Here is an 18,751-nt window from a genome sequence, read left to right on the forward strand (position 1 = left end):
GGCTGTTGTTTTTCTTCAAAAAAAAACTTTGTTTAAAAGATGTGATGTTCTTTCTTCTCTTACAAGTCATAACTGTGAGCAACCTGGCACTTCTTGCCTTTATTTGATACAAACTGATTGGAAAGGCCGTGTTGGTCAGTTCCACCTCTTTCCAAGGCGTAAGACAGGAGCTGGATGCCTTCAGAGTGCTGTAGCTCAGTAAAGCTTATTGGGTTCAGTCTTCCAGGTTAAATTTTAAGTCAGAGGCTGCTGGCTTTTTTGTCTTTGACCTGATCTGTGACCGGATCTACACTTGAGACTGCTACAGGTTAGAGCTGCAGTGTTAGTACATAGGAACAGGATGCGTACTGGGTGCTCTAGCAAACTATTGCATTGAAGCCTTGCTGCATGGTGCCATGCAGCTGATAAAGGTCAAAATTAGAGGTTTTCTACATGGACTTGTGTTTATTTTGTGGGTAAGATACAGTATCCCTTTGACCTGCAAACCCTTAATTGCTTTATTAATCACTGCATTAGTTTAATTGCCAATCCTGAGGGTAAAATGATAAATGGTCACTTCCTTTGGAAACTGGGCTCTGGATGCATACTTCATAGATAGATATATATTTAGATCAGATTGTTGTTTTCTGTTGACATTTTTAAAGCTGTCCTGCAGATATAACTTAAGCAGAAGCATTGACTTAAGCATTGTCTGTCATTCACCTGACTGATTCTGGTGGCATGCCATTTAGCTGTGTGTGAAGTGGGGAACCGATCATGCTTTAATTTTTAAAAATGAAATAACCCCAGTCCTCACTTGAGGCTCACTCTGCTGAATTTGTTTTCCTGATCCAGCTTTCACAGAAAGGAAAGACTTGGGAGGAGTGTCTCAATGTTATTTAAAAGCATTTTGAGCTCTGGTTAAGAACATTGTCACTTGCATCTTCAGGGCACAGCTGTGACACTTAATTTATTTAATTTTTTCCCTTTGACCTTCTGAGTAACATTTTGGGGTCCAGACCAGAAATCAATCATTGTAAGCAACACATGTGGCTATCTTTGCATCTGCAAATTAGCACCAGCTATTGATAGCTGATTTTGAGGTGGTCTCACCATAGCTCACTTGCTAGTTTTACTTTGTTTATAGTTGTTTTTAGAAGTAGGTTAGTCTTTAATAATGTATTTTAGTTAGCAAGTATAGTAGAAGCTAAGAGTTGGAACACAGTTAAAGCAGTTATCTAAAAAAAAAACCAGCAATGGGGCAGTGTCATGGTTTAATGCTGGGCTGGCAATTAAACAAATGACAGATTAACCCCCCTCCTCTGCCCCCCTGTAGGGAAGGGAGAGGGAATAAGGGAGAGAGTCTTAGGGGTTGGAAAGTAAACTGTGCAGTTTTAATGTGATGAACAGAAAAATAACAAAATGTGTACAAATTTATACAAAAGCAGTATTGCACTGCCCCTTCTCAAGTCATGCAGGGCAGCCCTGGAAAAGTGCCAGACTTCACTCCTGGAGTCAGGAGCAGACAGGAGCTGAGTGCAGGAACACAGTGATTCAGGAGCACACGGATCAGAGGCAAACGGATGGATGGAATTCTCCCAGGACACTGGCCATGGACGAAGAGAGCCTGACTCCAGTGATCCCTCAGATTTATCCCAAGCATGAGGTGTATGGGATGGAACACTGTGTTTGGTCAGTTTTGGTCACTTGTCAGCTGTGACCCCCTTATGGTTCCGGAGCATAAGATATTTTTCAAAACCAAGCCATGACCTTGGGGCTGCATGCCTTTCTCCAGCACTAACTATAAACGTCGAGAGTTACCAGTTCTAGAAGCAGACAGACTGAAAAACATGCTGTTAATTTCAGCAAGTGCAGCTGCTTAGAAGGGACTTAATTGAAAAGTAAAATCACTAGAAAGAAAATGAGTTCTATCCTGACTTAAACCAGGACAGGCAGTATTTACAGAAAATCGTGGATAATACCAAGCAAGATGACATGGCTTAATGTATCAAAGCTGCTCAATTGTTGCGTTCAGCTATGAAGCTTTTAACTGTGGTGCTCCTTAGAAGGTGGAAGTCTGCACTATAGTTCTGCATTTGGAAAGAACTCCTGATGTGTTTTTTCATTCATTTCTGATGTTAGTTTAGTTTTATCCTTGCAGTCAGAGAAGAGCTAGTATAGAGCAGAAGCACTCAGTCTCACCAAGTGTGCTAAGTTGTCTATTGTGGAAGAGTCATGGGGTAGCTGGAGAGTAGCTCATGGTATCTGATTCACCTTTTCACTTAGAGTAAGGGCTGTCTTGAGTCAGGTCCTACTCCACCAAGATTTAAGTTTCTCTAAGAATGGAGATTGCACAAATTTTGGATAGTCCTTTGAAAATGAGGGTTTTTCATAATTTATACACTTCCCACATGCACACTTTACAGAATTTCCCTTAATGTGATTTGTCTGCTGACTCACTGGACAAAAAGAGGAGTCCTATTTCAACTACCTAGTGGGAAGAATAGCAAAGATAAAGACAGCTCTAAAATTTCTCTCTTCACTCTCTCTTCCTAAGATTGTATAGGCCTTCTGGTGATCTTTGCTGGACTTACTTCGTGGTGGCAAATGAGTTGTACAGGACAACCACAAACTAAATGTTATATTCAAATGGAGTCTCAAAAGTACTAAACAGAGGGGAATAAACATTTCACCAACCTCTGTTTGAAACTGTTAGCGTAGTTTGCCTTGTTTGCAATAAGGGCTCATTGCTGGACCTACACTTAAACTACTGTTGTGCCAAACTGGACCCTAGCCAGCTGGTCACCAGCTTCTGCTGATACTTGAGGTTGTGCCAGGTGTAGCCCTTTGGATTTGTCTGTGTGAGTCACTTCAGTGAGTCCTTGTCAGTGATGTTCTACAGGCTGCTGAATGTCTTTCAGTGACAGCCCTTCCAGTGTCAGTTGCTCTCCAACTTCTGCATGAGCTGGGGACTGACAGAGAACATACTTTATCCCATTATTCAGACAATTAATAAAGATATTAAAAAATACCTGCTCAGTGTTGACCCCAGAGTGGTTCTAGGAGACAGCAGCCTTTTGTTTTGATCACAAGCCTTCCAAGCCTGGCAGCTGAGCTGATTTTTCCTCCTGCATTATTGTCCAGTTTTCCCTATTTTAACATTTTGATTTTAAAGATATTATTATGAGAGACTGTCAGAAGGCTTGCTAACTGACTGCTCTAGTATCATCTGTAGCCTGATGATACTATGATGATATCTGATGTTACTGCATCATGGAAGGCAGTCAGGTTGGTAAAATGTAACTCGCACTTGGTAAATCCTGGTTGTTCCCTCTCGCATTTTTGTTCCTCGTGTGCCTGGATGTGGTTTCCAGGAGAATTTGCCCTATAGTTTTTCTGGAAACAGGTTATGTTGGCTGGCCTGTAGTTTCCCATGGTCTCCTGCCCTTAGCCTTGAAAATGAGCATGGTGGCTCCTTCCAGTTGCCAGGAATCTTCATTGAGGGAGCAGCTGCTGCCTGAGCATTCACACACCGCTCAAGGAGTCAAACACACCACCAAAGTCCTTAACTGCTCGGGCCAGAGTCCTGTCACGGTGGGTGACTCTAGCGAGCCGACAGGTGGCCCTTTCCAGCCCACACGCATGAGCATGTGTCCTCTTTCTTCAGGTGCCACCCTAGGTTTCCTGCAGCAGAGTCTCGGGCATGGGATTTTATAAAAATAGATAATTTAATTGAAAGGTACAGCAGCAAGGTCAGCTTGAGCTGGGTGTGTCACAGGCCACTCCTCGGTGGATGCATGAATGTTGGTTTCAGCTGTGATCCCGAAGTGCAAAAATGAAATGGCAACAAGCCCAGGGAGTTAAGTTATCAAAACACAATGACTTTATTGGTCTTGCCCATAAAGTGGCATGTGATAGAAAGGAAGAAAAATAGGAAAGATGAGGTAAAAAGGGAGGGGAAAGAGGTCCAAAGGTCCCTGTGGTCCCTAATCCAGAAGGCGTTCCAATGCTTCTTCTTCGAATGTCGTGATCTCTGGGTGGGGAAGATCTTCGAAGTCTGGAATGAGGCTTCCACACATGCCCAGAGAGGGGTGTCTGAGGCGTGGCCAGCTTTGGAGGCGGGTAGCTTCTTACCAGGAGGTGTGTTTTTGTATTATAATAACATTATAATGAAGAAAGTTCAACTGAGGCTTCCTTGGTGTTGACACAGCAAGTGCAATTCATCTTCCTCCACAGCAGTCCTTCATTTTGCTGCTCCAGTAGAATAGACCTGTACCAGGTACCAGCACTGTGTACCTCAGTCTGTTCTCCATGGTTTCTGCATCTGTAAGCCAGTTCAGCAAGCCACTGCCAACTCACGTCAAGACGTTAGTCCAGATTTTGAGGTCTAGTCACTGATGACAATGTTGAGACAATACTGATCTTCTGATCAACTCTTACAGGGTGCCTCCAGAGAGGGACCACAAGCAAAGAAATCCCTGGGCAGTTATTCCCTTGTGATTTGTGCACTCACCCATCACATGCCTCTTAGTCCAGTGGTGATCTGGGGTCTTCCAACTCCCTATTGGATTCTTCTTCCATGTCCAGCCAGGTAGTCTGTTAATTGTTCCTGTCTTGCTGAGTTGCAGCTTCTGGTGATTGTCGTCGCATCTTTGTCTTCTGGATTGTGCTTCTTGTGCAATGGCAACAAGCCCAGGGAGTTAAGTTATCAAAACACAATGACTTTATTGGTCTTGCCCATAAAGTGGCATGTGATAGAAAGGAAGAAAAATAGGAAAGATGAGGTAAAAAGGGAGGGGAAAGAGGTCCAAAGGTCCCTGTGGTCCCTAATCCAGAAGGCGTTCCAATGCTTCTTCTTCGAATGTCGTGATCTCTGGGTGGGGAAGATCTTCGAAGTCTGGAATGAGGCTTCCACACATGCCCAGAGAGGGGTGTCTGAGGCGTGGCCAGCTTTGGAGGCGGGTAGCTTCTTACCAGGAGGTGTGTTTTTGTATTATAATAACATTATAATGAAGAAAGTTCAACTGAGGCTTCCTTGGTGTTGACACAGCAAGTGCAATTCATCTTCCTCCACAGCAGTCCTTCATTTTGCTGCTCCAGTAGAATAGACCTGTACCAGGTACCAGCACTGTGTACCTCAGTCTGTTCTCCATGGTTTCTGCATCTGTAAGCCAGTTCAGCAAGCCACTGCCAACTCACGTCAAGACGTTAGTCCAGATTTTGAGGTCTAGTCACTGATGACAATGTTGAGACAATACTGATCTTCTGATCAACTCTTACAGGGTGCCTCCAGAGAGGGACCACAAGCAAAGAAATCCCTGGGCAGTTATTCCCTTGTGATTTGTGCACTCACCCATCACATGCCTCTTAGTCCAGTGGTGATCTGGGGTCTTCCAACTCCCTATTGGATTCTTCTTCCATGTCCAGCCAGGTAGTCTGTTAATTGTTCCTGTCTTGCTGAGTTGCAGCTTCTGGTGATTGTCGTCGCATCTTTGTCTTCTGGATTGTGCTTCTTGTGCAAGGGCAGAGCATGTGAAATTAAGAAGTCCTAGATTTAGGAAAACATTTCTTGGCAACATCAACATGTTATCAGTGTTTGCCTACTCAAGGCCAAACACATCACTGTACCAGCTATTAGAAAAAGTACTAAGAAGTTTAACTCTTCTGTGACCTAAGATGTCAGCAAATCTAGCTGCTCATGTGAAGTAAAGCTAAGAAACAGCACACTAAATCACACGGTATTATAGCTGTAAATAACTAATTCTATTTAAAACTTAATTAAGCTAAGCAACTAGTATTTCTCAAGTGAAAACTTGAGGCAAGTTATAGAGTACCTCAGCTTCTTCAGTGTCCTCTGTCACTTGATGCCGTGTCCTGTTCAGGTGTTCTCACACTTCCCTTGGCTTTCCTTTTGCTTTTAGTCTTATATTTTTCTCAGCAAAGTGAACATAGCCAGATGAATGCTTGTGACCTTCAGATTGTCCCACAGAGCCTTGTGCTTACTCTGTATGTGCAGTGTGGTTGGTGTCCAGGTGTATGAGCAGCAAGTGATGGTAGATCCAAGTCTTTGTCAAGCACCTAACCTTGTGAGACATCAAGTCTGACTAGCAGCTGTAGGTGGCCAATGCTTAGATAGGATTTAATGAGGACAACTCATAACTTGCTTTGTTTCCTTCCTGCTTTCCCATCTTGCCTGTTACATTAAAGACTTGTTATAGCTGGAAATCCTGTTTATTTAAAGGTAAGTCAGGACATCATGCTACTTTAGTGTCAGTGTAGGAAAACTATTAGCCTTGCTCTGGAGTACAGTAATACCAGTTTCTGCAATCAGGAATACATCTTGAGCCACCTTATCAGCTTATACATACGAAATATGCTTCACTTTTCCTTTACTTCCATGTGCTACTAGTAACAGCAGCTCCTACAGATGCTTAATACCTGCATTACTTATTCATTTAAATTCCACAATTCATTGTATTCTAGATTTACAAGCAGGAAGGTGGTTGCTATAATGAGCTTTGTAGAAGTATATGCATCTTTCTGTGGTCTCCTTTTGATTGTTGGAATCTTCACTTGGTACTTGGAGAAAATAATTCCCAGCTAAACCTGCCTGTCTTCTCAGTTCAGTGAAAGAATACATCAAAGTCAACTGGATGCATAGACTTCTTGAAGAGACCCACAGGCTTAGCTTCATATTCTAGAGACTGACGGACTATCCCGGGGATGAATGGGTCTCTATAAACTTAGTACTGGACACAGACTTCAGTGGTGAAGTAATACTTGAGTTTATTCCATATAGGATGGTATACACAAGGATGCTGTGGTGTACTTGGAACAGACACATAATTGGGGAGCGAGGTGGGAAGAGCTCTGTGAAACTGTTCTTCACTTTCATTTGGGATTTACTAAGTAGCACATCTGATAGTCTGGTTTCATAGTTAGTCCAGAGGAGTCCTTTAAGAAACTTCTGAGACTGCTACTTAAAACAGTTAAAGAATGATGTAAATGAAACCTTCACTGCAATAATGTAATTTTTCCCTCATGATTATTTTGCTGGGAATAAACCTTCACTCCTTAATGCAGAGATGCTTCGCCCAAGAGTTAAATCCACGTTCTGTTCAGAGACTTATGGAGTGCATGTTGCTGCAGTATTAGAAAGGAAGTAGTTACATCAAAACATCAAAGTTAGTCTGAAATGAGTGTCTGATACTGAACATCAATATCTAATTTATTAAAGAGCATCTAATTATTAAATGCAAAGATGTTTTTTACTGTGAATGGTTAATGGGAAAGTCTTGGATATTTTCATAGCCTGTTTACTTAATTATGAAAGGTAACTCAGGAAGTTGAAAAACGTGTGTTGCAATGTGGAATGCAGTTTAGCCCCATTTAATTCTCTTATCAGAACGTGGAATTGGTTCTGATATATACAGAGGACACAACAGGGGCAATCAAAAGCAAGTGTGAGGTTATTAATAATGTTAAAAGTACTACCAAGTTAAAATGCATCTCAGCAGAACTAAGGGACATTGTTATTTATCAAACTGATACTTAAGCTTCAACATGTTGTGACTGATGTAAGAAGCATTTTTGCTGAGCATGTACCCACAAATTGACTTCCATGTATCAGTGTTAGGAAATTGTATGTGGTAATATTTTAATTTTTTCAGTGCAAGTTGCCCTTGATCTGTTTTTCTGATAGAGATTTAAGTGCTGGCATCTCTTTTCACTTGCTTTTTCTTCTGTGTCACACTCCAGAATTCTTCACATATGTAATGCCTCTTTTCTCATCAGACTTTCAGAATTAAAAATAGTAGGCTCTAGATCACTGAGTATTGTGCTGTGTGTACAGGTTTGGTGGATGAACTTTAACTGAAGACCTGTTCAGTGTGGAGGGTTTCTAGATCAGCCTTCACAGCATCAGAACTGTCAGAATTGGAAATTCCTGGATCTTAGAGTAAATGCACAGAGCATGGATTAGTTTCTAAGGAAATTATGTATGTGTATCTGGTAGAGGGATGTTTTTCTCTTACAGGAATTTTTTAATTACCTAGTTTTGTTTTGATTGTGTTGTACAGCAGTGTCTGCTGTGTGAGTTCCCTGAGACTTCTTGCATCTCTAACTACCAGCAAACATGCATCTTCATATGACCCCAACCTCACCCTTTTGGTAGATGGGTGTCCTTTATCACCCTCTCCCATTGCGCTGTTTCATGTGGACAGCTTTAAATGATTCTCAGAGGAGTGAGTTGACAGGCTTATTCTCATCTCACCAGTGTTAACACTAAATGTAACATTTTACACCTGGTGTTTTGTTATTAATTTTGAAAACTTTTTAGTCTTCATTGCAATATATTAAATGGCACTACACATTCAAAGACAAAATAATCCTTTGTCTTTCATACAATAAATTCTGTAATATTATTTATATGTACACATGTACATGGAGAAACAAAAATTGCAGAAGAGCTATAATTGCAGAATAGGCTTTTGGAGTTAAGCCATTTCTGTCAACTATCAGTACTTGGAAACTGGGAAGTATTGCTGTAGGGTTAGAGAAGTGAAAGGACATTGTACTATTAAAATACCAATGCAAACATGTCACAGAATTAGAATGGTTTGGGTTGGAAGGGACCTTAAAGATCATCTAGTTCCAATCCCCTGCATAGGCAGGGACATCTCCCACCAGACCAGGTTGCTCCAAGCCCCATCCAATCTGCCCTTCAACACTGCCAGGGATGGGGCAGCCACAGCTTCCCTGGGCAACCTGTCAATCAGTAAATGACTAAGAGTGGTGTGAGATTATTAGAATACAGTCAAACATTAGGACAGATAATGTAAAGTTACATTGGTTGACTTTTTAATGACTTTTTGAAACATTTTGTAGGATTCACATGATGCTTTACTGGAATTCGGGAATAACAACCTCCAAATATTGGTGGATATCACAAGAGAAGGAGTATGGAAAAATCCAGTTCTTCTTAAAATTCTATCCCAGCAACCAGTAGAAGCTGAGGAAGGTAAGAATGTGATTTTAGAGATGGTAAGTGGTTATTAATAAATTGCTGTATGCACTTTTGGTGGGGAACTAGTGATTTGAAGTCAGAGTTATATTTTAAGTTGCATTTTGCAGTAGCATTTGTATGTTGCTAAACCTTATTTATGATGAAACTGTCTCACTGGCAGTCTGAGTGATGTGCCCTTGTTAATTCATCTTTACTTTTGCTATAATATCTATCAATTTGAATATTTTAAAACTTCACTTAAAAAAAATTATTATTTTTCCATCTTAAAAAACACAGAAATTTTGCTCCCTGAGGTAGTTTATTCTTCATAACTCCAGGCTTTTAAATGTTTTCCTGAATGTGTCACAGCGAGAAGTTGTATATGTCCACACCTTTCACTGGCATAAAAGATGCATGTGGAGGGACAACATGAGTGTGGAGTTTTGCTTCAATAAAAGGAAATAAAAGCTCTGGGCTGGAAAGGTCCTTATGTTTAGACTGGAAATAAGATCTTGAATCAGAAAATGCTGAGAAGTGAGTAAAAAGAGTTTTTCATGTCACTTTATGTAAGTTTTTAATTTCTTCTGTTAAACTCTCTTTTACTCACTGAAATTTTTTCCTATCTAATAGTGGTAGCATTAAGTACTTGCAGGTTTTTCTTTTAAGTGCTCCATTAACAGTACACGACACCAAAGTTCACCTCAGTGGTAATCTAAAGTTAAAAATTATACAGAGGAGAAGAAGAGGAGAAGAATAGATTAAAATACTTCCTTAAAATTTAAAGGAGCGTAAAAAGGGATTTTAAATCAAGCTTTTTTCCATAGCAGAATCCTTCTTTCTGGCTTTGTGTAGCCTCTCTTTGAGTTGGATTAAGTTAGTATTTTAATAGGTAAATGAGAAACACATTAAGGTATTGGGAGAGTATTTCGCTCCCCTGTCCTAGAAAGCATTAAAAAAAAAAAAAGCAGCCAAAGGTAGACTGCAGTCTTTGCTAGCCTTCACTTCAGGTATTAATAGTATGGCAGTAATATTTGAACTCCAAATGGCATTTAATCCCATCTCCAACATGGCTACAAATGTACTGTCTTGGAGTCTTTAATTTCTAGTATGGTCAGACTTTCTACTTGCTCAATTGCTGCTCTTAGCACATTTCTACTCAAAAGGGCTTGCATTTCAAAATTGGTCCATATTTCTGAAAACCTTCAGCCATTGAAAAATCTCTTACTTGTAGAGTGGTAAGGCAGGGAGGGCCACTGGTTGGCTAGCTTTGCAAACTGCTGAAAAACTGATTGACTGCCACATCTCTGACCATGTTGAGTGGGGCTGAGTGTAGGTTCCTATTTCTGAGGTCACTTGGCAATATTTAAACAATTGATTTCTTAGTGTTAGTTATTTAGTACATATTTGCCTGTTTAGCTACATCTGAACACATGCCTACAAGAGTTGTCCTGGCAACTTTGTAGCTGCACAAGTGCATTCACATGTATTATATAGTGTAGCCCACAAGTGTGCTTAAACAGTTGGAATGTGACCTTGGAATCCCTTAGTAGACTAGTCTGTCAGAGGGAGGTTTCTCAAGTCAATCATAAGGTAGAGTTAGACATTTTAAATAAAGGGCAGTTCTAAGAAGCGAAATAGCTGCCTAAAATGTCACTTCATTCACCGAGTGTCTTGCTTTTGTGGAAGTCTAGGAAGCCTTGCTTTGGTTTGGTTTTGCTTGCTTGCAGGATATTCAAAAGCAGATTAACTGAGAAATGTGCTGTCCTTCTGGCCTGTTGACACACAACACAGCAGCTTAGACATATCTAAAAGATTGTTCTACAAGCTTTCCAGGCTGAGTGTGTCTCCTTAGCAGCAAAGCCAGACATTTTAGTTATTGGTTGAGTGCATTCCGTTGACAATGCAGGCAACAGTAAGTAGTAATAGAGCTTGTATAGTATCTTTTGACATGTAGAATGAGTAAGAGCACCAAGTGAGAGTACCCTCCTATTTCTGCTCTGCTGTTTGCAGCAGATACTGTGAAAATGGTAGATTAAAAGTAGTAGCATTATTAGTAATGAAAATGGGAAAGTAGTGAAGGGGGAAGATGTGAATATTTAATACCTACAAATACAGTAATGCCTCAGTAGTTAAATCATCCTGTGCCCTCACATTACAAAGGATGGAGGGGTTTTTGGTTGCTTTTGTTCTTGTTAGCTTCTAGTGACACTAGAGCATGTTGAACAGGTATTGAAGATTTGCAAGGGATCATAGAAGAACATGAGTCTGGGAAAGGTAATGCAGGGCATAGGATTCAGTCTCCTGCAGTTATTGCCAGCTATTAAGTAACATTTCAAAGAAATAAAAATTAATATTGTGAGTCAGAAAACTCTAAAATGTTACAGGAAGTAGATTGAGGGCGTACATAAACGTTACTCTTTTCTCAATAGGCAGGATGAATGTGCCACATTGTATACACTACACCCTGTTGCAAGGCAAAATGGAAGCTTATGTTTTCATAAGCTTATGTTTCCTGTTCCCTATGCCAACACATTATGGTGTGGAAAATCTTTTTGACTCTTAAATCATCTGCAGTGACTACAGAAGTTATTGCTGAAATACCAACTGATCCATTATGCTGTATCATGCCATGTATTATGATGAGTAAAATCTTGTTGATTGTGTTTTACTTCCATTTCTTTGGTTAGTCACTTCTTTTCACTGTGCCAGGAAGTTAGATGCTGCTGTAGTATCATTTGGCTTTCAGAAAGTCTGTCTGGGTAGCTGGAATTACTCTTTTGGCCTTGCATAGGACATGGTTGGATGCAGGAACTATTTCTAGATGTCCACTGGATTAACTTAATCCTTTTTTACCTTCAGAATCATAGCAAGTAAATTCTTGTAACTGTAAGAAAAGACTATAAATCACCAATTAGCTAACAGGTTTTTCTTCTTTCTTTTACTTGTGTTACTTCTTTGATCTGTGCGAGATTCTCTTCTGACTATACGAGACTCCGTTTTATAGAAACAGCAGGAATAAAAATACATTTTCTAGAGGTCACAGCAGGGATGTTGCATGTTGAGTAAGGGCTACAGGAGGCTCCAGCAGAATGTTTTTTCAGTTAGTCAACAGTACAACAGTTTCACAGAGTATCTTCAGAAAGTGTGTTGCGTTTGAATGCTATTTCAGTCATCTAAAACAGATTCTTGGAATAACTTGTATTTCATGCTCTGTGGCCTTTTGTGGGGCATGTCTGAAAAGCATTCCTAGTTTTTGTAGTTGTGAGCCACTAGCAAGTCAGATGTGAGAGTAGCTCAATATGCTTTGTATTGTATTAGTGATCATCAGATGCTTACTTGAATCAAAGAGCCTGAAAATGTTCTTGTCTCTCTCTTTTAGAGTTCTTAAATTCATTAGTGCACTGTCCCTAAAAGGAACTGACATTAACAGTCAATATGGCTTACCAAACATTCCAGCAAAAGTTTCAGAGCAGCTTAGTTATGTCTGCTGCTTCAGTGTCTGTTAATTAAATTGCCATATGTCCAGGGTGGTTCTTGCTGTTTTGGACTGTCAGTTGGCTGAAGATGGTTGTTTTGGACATGAGGAAAGGTCAGCAAAAAATCATTGCTGCTTATGCCTTTTAAATTGTGAAATTTAGATAAAATTAACGTAATAATTCAGCAGTCTTGACCTCTCACATTCTTCTGTGCCTAAGGAAGTTAGCATTAATACTCTTATTTCAAGATTTATTTTTTTTTATTTGCTTAATCGCAAAATCACAGAATAGTCATGGTTGGAAAGAACCTCTGAGATCACAAAGTCCAACCGTAAAAAAAGCAACAAAAACCAAACCAAACAAAACCCCACACAAACCCCCACAAAACCACACCCCAAAAAAACCTACAACACAGCTTACAACCTCAGCCACTAGGACATGCCGGGAAGTTTCTCATCTACACATTTCTTGAATACCTTCAAGGATGGTGACTCCACCACCTCCCTGAGGAACTGTTCCAGTGCCTGACTGCTCTTCTAGTAAAGAAATTGTTTATCCAATTCATATCCAATCTGAACCTCTGCTGCGACAACTTCAGACCATTTCCTCTGGTCCTGTCATTATTCACTAGGGAGAAGAGCCCAACACCCACCTCCCTACGACCTCCTTTCAGGGAGCTGTAGAGAGCAGTGAGGTCTCCCCTCAGCCTCTTCTTCTCCAAATGAAACATCTTAGCCGGTCCTCATATGACTTCTTCTCCAGACCCTTCCCCAGCTTGATGATACAGTGGTATCATTCAGGAAGACAAAGAGGTTAGGGTGAGCCTGTTGCTGTGTGCAGCAAATGAATACCAACATCTTGATGTTTCTCTGTTGATATGAGTTGATTTGTAGGAAGCTGGGAGAACTCTCCACCACACAGCTATTGTAACGTATACAGACTGCAATGTTGTTCATGCTTACCTAGCATACTTCCACTGTTTAGCACACTGTTGTCCTGTTCCAGAGGTGCTTTCCGTGGAAATGCTCCCCCAAGATGCTGTTTCTCTTAAGCATTGCTACAGAGTCTTTTCATGCCTCAGTGCTATCCATGCTTTATAAAGGCTATATTCACAATATTGTGGTATAGCTTAAAATAGTCTTAGACTGCAAGTGTTGTGAGTGAGAGGGGAATCTCTAAATCTTTATGTTGTAGTTTGGACCCAACAGGACAACAAACGGAGCAGCCCCCCGGCCGCTCACTCAAATCCTACACACACACACAGACACTCTGGGATGAGGAAGACACAGCTCATGGGTCGAGACAAAGGACAAGGAGGGTTCTTTACCGATTAAGGTCCCAGGCAAAACAAACTCGACTTGGGGAAAAATAATAATTTAATTTCACACTAATCAATGCCCACAGGACACAGACACACACAGATCAGGGCTCATGCACGTTACTGCACCCCTCCCTTCTTCCTGGGCCTAAGTCACTTTGTTCCTCATTTCTCTCCCTCCTTCCCTGCAGCGCACCAGGGGATGGGGATGGGGTTTAGAGTCACTTCACAGGCTGGTGGTTCCTGAAGCTTCTTCCTCCTCAGGAAGACAGATTCCTTACAGTCCTCCCCTGCTTCCCCATGGATTCCTTCCCATGGGAGAGAGTCCTCCATGATCCTCTCCTCCATGAGATCTTCCCATCAGGTCTGGAGCGGGTCCAGCGCTGCCCATAGAGTCACAGGGGCTTTGGGAACAGGGGCTGGGCTCCCCTGGCCCAGGGACTTCTACAGCTGCATCATCTGAGTCCACTGGCCACAAAATCCAAGTTTACTGGCCAAGATCACCCTTCATGGTGCCTTCAGGAAATGTTCCACCACACTCCTCCATGAATGCATTGCTGCCATCTTGCAAAGAGTTGCAGGGGAAATTCTGCTTGGGCACCTTCTTCCTCACCAACCACCAGGCTCTGTCTCTCCAGCAGAGCTTTTCTTTTTTTCTTTTAAGTGCTTGCTCTGCTCAGCTCTTATAACAAGCTGGTATAAGAAGATGATTGTCCCACTCTGCATTGTTGTGATGGTGCCCCACCTGGTGGAATCTGTGTAGTTTTGGGCTCCTCAGTGTAAGAAAGATATCATGCTATTAGAGTGTGTCCAGAGGAGGGTACCAAGATGGTGAAAGACTTCCAAGATGTGACTTAGGAGGAGCAGCTGAGGCTACTTGGTTTGTTCATATTGGAGAAGAGAAGGCTGAGGGGTGCCCTCATCACAATCTACAACTTCTTCAAAGAGGGCAGCAGAAGGGGAGGTGCTGATCTCTCTCTGGTGACCAGTGATAGGACACGAGGAAATGGGATGAAGCTATGTCAGTGGAAGTTCAGAAGCGGACATTAAGAAAAGGTTCTTCCCTGAGAGTGTGATCTGTCCCTGGAACAGGGACAGGCTTCCCAGAGAAGTGGTCATGGCACCAAGCCTGTCAGACTTCAAGGAGCATCTGGATTATGCTTTTAGTCATATGATTTAGTTTCAAGTAGTCCTGCAAGGAGCAGGGAATTGGACTCGATGATCCTTATAGGTCCCTTCCAACTCGAGATATTCTGTGATACTATGATAAGCACCCTGGATGAGAATCAAACTAAATTGGTAAGGTTTTTAATCAGATTAAGTAAATTTTACTAACTACTTAAAAAAAAAATCTGAGGTTACATTTCTTGCTATTCAGTTAGTTCATCAAGTCTCACCATGATTAGTTGTATTGTTTGATGGATAGCATAAGCCAAGCATGTCTTAAACAATTCTTCCAAAGTCCCACGAAGGTATCATTTACAATTTCAACTTATTTTATCTTTTAGCATTATTTGGGGTTTTAACAGCTTGGGTGGGAAAGTCTCCAGTTGAAAAGTATGTAATGCTTAGTTGGGAATATTTTTTGGTCATTCTGAATGTGGAGCTGCAATTAAAAGTTAAGATTTTCAATGTTAGCTGAACTACTTGTATGTGGTTGAAAACACTGTGTGGTCAGAGCAGTATCCTTTAGGCACTGCTGTGGCATACTCCCTTATTGTGCTAATGGATGGTATCTTCTTGTTGGAGGGTGCAGCATTCTCTCCCTACACAGTTGGTCTGAATTTCTTTGGGACAAAATACTCCATTTATTGCTGTTACTTTTTATCGCATGTAAGAGTTTCCTAAGACCACTGACCGTACTTGTACAAGTTTGTAATAAAATAAGGTGTGAATGCAGTGAGACAGTTTCAGTGAAGTGCCAGCTGTAAATTGGTGTGTTCTCAAAGGCTTTTTTCTTTTCCTAGCTAATAAATTTATTACACGAGAAGGGCCTTCATTTCTGCAGATGCGAATAAAACATTTGATGAAGTCAAACTGCATCCCACAAGCTACTTTCTTGTCAAAATTGTGTGCAGATTCTCCAGAAATTGCAAATGTTTCATCTTTTCGCCAAGCCTACATCACGTGTGTGTGTTCTATGCTGCCTAATGAAGACTCAATTAAGGAGGTTAGTAATGCAGTCCCTTTTTACATGTGTATTTCTTGAGTGTTTTAGAATTTATTTCTGCTTTGCTAAAAACTGAAGCATGAAGTGGAAGACGAAGCCACTAAGCATCAAAGCAGTATCTTCAAACAGTATAGTTTGTTGAGTTAACTGGGTATGTAGTAAAAAACTAAAAGTGTAGTCAGAGGTGTTACAGTGCCAGGAAGTTGGCATAAATTAATGACAATATGAGGATTTGCATGTTATGCTCCTTTGCATGCTTGGTCACAGGTATTTATTGTGTAGTTGGCACTCTACAGAATTGCTGACATCAGAGACTTCTAAAACACTTTTGTTTCCATGTTAATTTTCAGAAAATGAGAATTGTGTTTTATCTTCTTGTTACCTATTTGTCTTCTTCAGGTAGCAAGTAATCAGGTCTAATGACAAGTGGGAGAGAGAGATGGAAAAAAGGTGAAAGATAGGAGCTCAAAGAATGGCAGCAGTTGGAGAACGAGAGGTGGCAACGGCCAAAAACCCATCAGGGGAAGAGGGAATTAATTAAAAGTGAATTTTGAAATTCAGAGTAGGATGGGGGTAGATGGAGGAGCACAGCTTGGCTAAGAAAGTAAATGTTATAAAAGGATGAATGAATGAAGATATCTAGGGAAGCATTTGAGAGAAAGAATTTGTTTTTCAATTTTTAAATTTAATATCAAAATTTAAAGATGACAATGTATTGTCATCCCCTTCCAGGAACTGGAATGGCTAGGTCAGGCTTGGCATTTAAATTGCTGAATTAATGAGAGCTAATACTGGTGAATGACTTCTATCTGTATCTAGGTCAAGAGATACATATATCTACGTATGTGTGTGTGTATGTATATGTGGTTATAAATCTGTGTGTATATACAGTACATATAAAGTTGTCCTTGCATTTCTGATACTATCTGGTACCTGGATTGACCTAAGGCACACATGTAATGAGTCATATGACTATGTGCTTTTTTTGTTCACAACAGTTTTGTGCTGTTCTGTGAGAAACATAGAAAGTAACCAAGCTAAGAATTGCTGTCTGGCATACTGATTCCAGTGTTTTGCTTGAATTTGCCTTTTTTATTGAACCAATTCAAACATTGATTAAAGAGATTCTCCTACACACTAGTTAACAGTATTTAATAACACTCTTTACTGTTGTCAAAAGCATGAAGCCCCAAGTGTTCCATAGTCTAAGATGGCTTTCTCTGCAGGGCAAGTGTCATACTTGTCAGGGTCTGCAAATGAAACAACCAGCTAAAATTAAAATCTGTATTTACTGTTTTAATCATAACTGGTCATCTCTGCAGGGTGTCGGTGCAATTGTCTGCTAGGTTGCATTGCAGCTCCATATAGCCATCTCTTACTAGGTTGTTTTTTTTAGTTTAGACTTTTCGAGAAAGACCATTTAAAAAATCTGAGAGCAAAGCATTTGAGGAATTTTAAGCTAAATTTAAGCAAATGCCCATCATCCATCAATTAAAATTTCATTAGGGAAGCTTCAGAACAGTCATCTTTTGGAGACCCTCTCCAGACACTGCCTGTAGAATAAGGAATTGTTCTTGGGTTATATGCTTAAAAGACAATGAACCTTTTTAAAGCAGTGGGTAAGGATAGTTACTTATAACTAATTTGCTTGCAAAAATATTCTTAGTTACTGTGTTGTTTCAGTTGTCAAGTTAAATGAAGTGTTCTCTTCCCTCTGTAATTTCCAATGTGATTGGATTTCTACTAGAATTTAACTAAAGTCTTCTTTGCCTTGCAAGCTATCTATGCTTAATGAAATACTTTTGGTATAAAACATGTTCTTTTATTAAAATTTGAGGCAGCAGCTACCAAATTCTTGCAACTATAGCAGCATTATTTAATATAAATTAATATGCTGCAGAAGAATAGCCTGCATTTATAGACTCACGAGTATGTTATCCCAGTTCAGCTAGAGGGAATTTACAGTCTCTGAGCTGAAACTGAATTGCTTTTAGTCAGTTGATGGTGTATATCTAGCTCCTGGAAGGAGGGTAGGTATTCTTAGATAAGCAGGTTGGGTGTCCCTTTTTAAAGAAGTATTGACATGAAGTCCTACTAAAAAAACTGTTAGAAGGCTTGGGTGGAAATTTTGATGATTACACAAAAAGTATCTTTGTAATGTTAAAACTTTTTTCTTCAAACTAAAATGCCATGGAAGGCAGACAAAATAAATCTTACATGGTTGTGTGTTCTATGTAGCAACTTTGAGAAGTAAACCAGCATCCTTCTTATTAACAGAACGTGGGGAGGGTGCCCGCATTTTTCAACAATTCTAAAAATATCTTAGTACTGTTCAGTCTGTAGTTTCTGAACTTTAATTCAGCTGTTGATCTTTTTGAGTTCTAACAAGAACACAGAAGCACTGGTCAGCATTCCAGGTTTAGTAAAGGCACTTTCATTAACTGCTGTCTGGTTTGTCACATAAGTGACTGTCTGGGTGTTGCTGCATGATTTCAAGCTGTGCATTTGAACTTTATCTTAAATAAAAATAAACAACCCCCCAAAATAAATCCAAAACAAAACACAAAAACCCCCAGAGGGTGAAACAACATGGGTCATTGACTAAGTTTGAACTAAATAGGACTTGAGAACAAATTACCTTGTTCCTTACTCAGTAGTTAATCTCCTGAGTATGAGCAAGTTTGGCCAAAAATAATTCAGTTTCTCTGTGACAAGCAGAGGGAGTCCAGTGTGCTGCGTGACTGCAGGTGGCTCCCAGCACCACAGGCACTTCTGTTGCTGGACCTGATCTTTGCGCCATTCCT

At 40.4% G+C, this 18,751-nt stretch overlaps 1 protein-coding gene across 1 annotated transcript in view; it reads left to right on the plus strand.

Annotated features, from left to right (window-relative positions):
• RLF (rearranged L-myc fusion) overlaps positions 1-18,751 on the plus strand; it is a 61,422-nt gene that overhangs the window by 25,332 nt on the left and 17,339 nt on the right. Inside the window, exons 7-8 of the mRNA XM_010002907.1 lie at positions 8,866-8,998; positions 15,745-15,947. Of these exons, the coding sequence (XP_010001209.1) occupies positions 8,866-8,998; positions 15,745-15,947 (336 nt within the window). The remainder of the gene's footprint in view (positions 1-8,865; positions 8,999-15,744; positions 15,948-18,751) is intronic.

The sequence above is a fragment of the Chaetura pelagica genome, unplaced genomic scaffold, assembly GCF_000747805.2.
Source record: "Chaetura pelagica isolate M959 unplaced genomic scaffold, ChaPel_1.0 scaffold158, whole genome shotgun sequence".
In the NCBI taxonomy this organism is placed as follows: Eukaryota; Metazoa; Chordata; class Aves; order Apodiformes; family Apodidae; genus Chaetura; species Chaetura pelagica.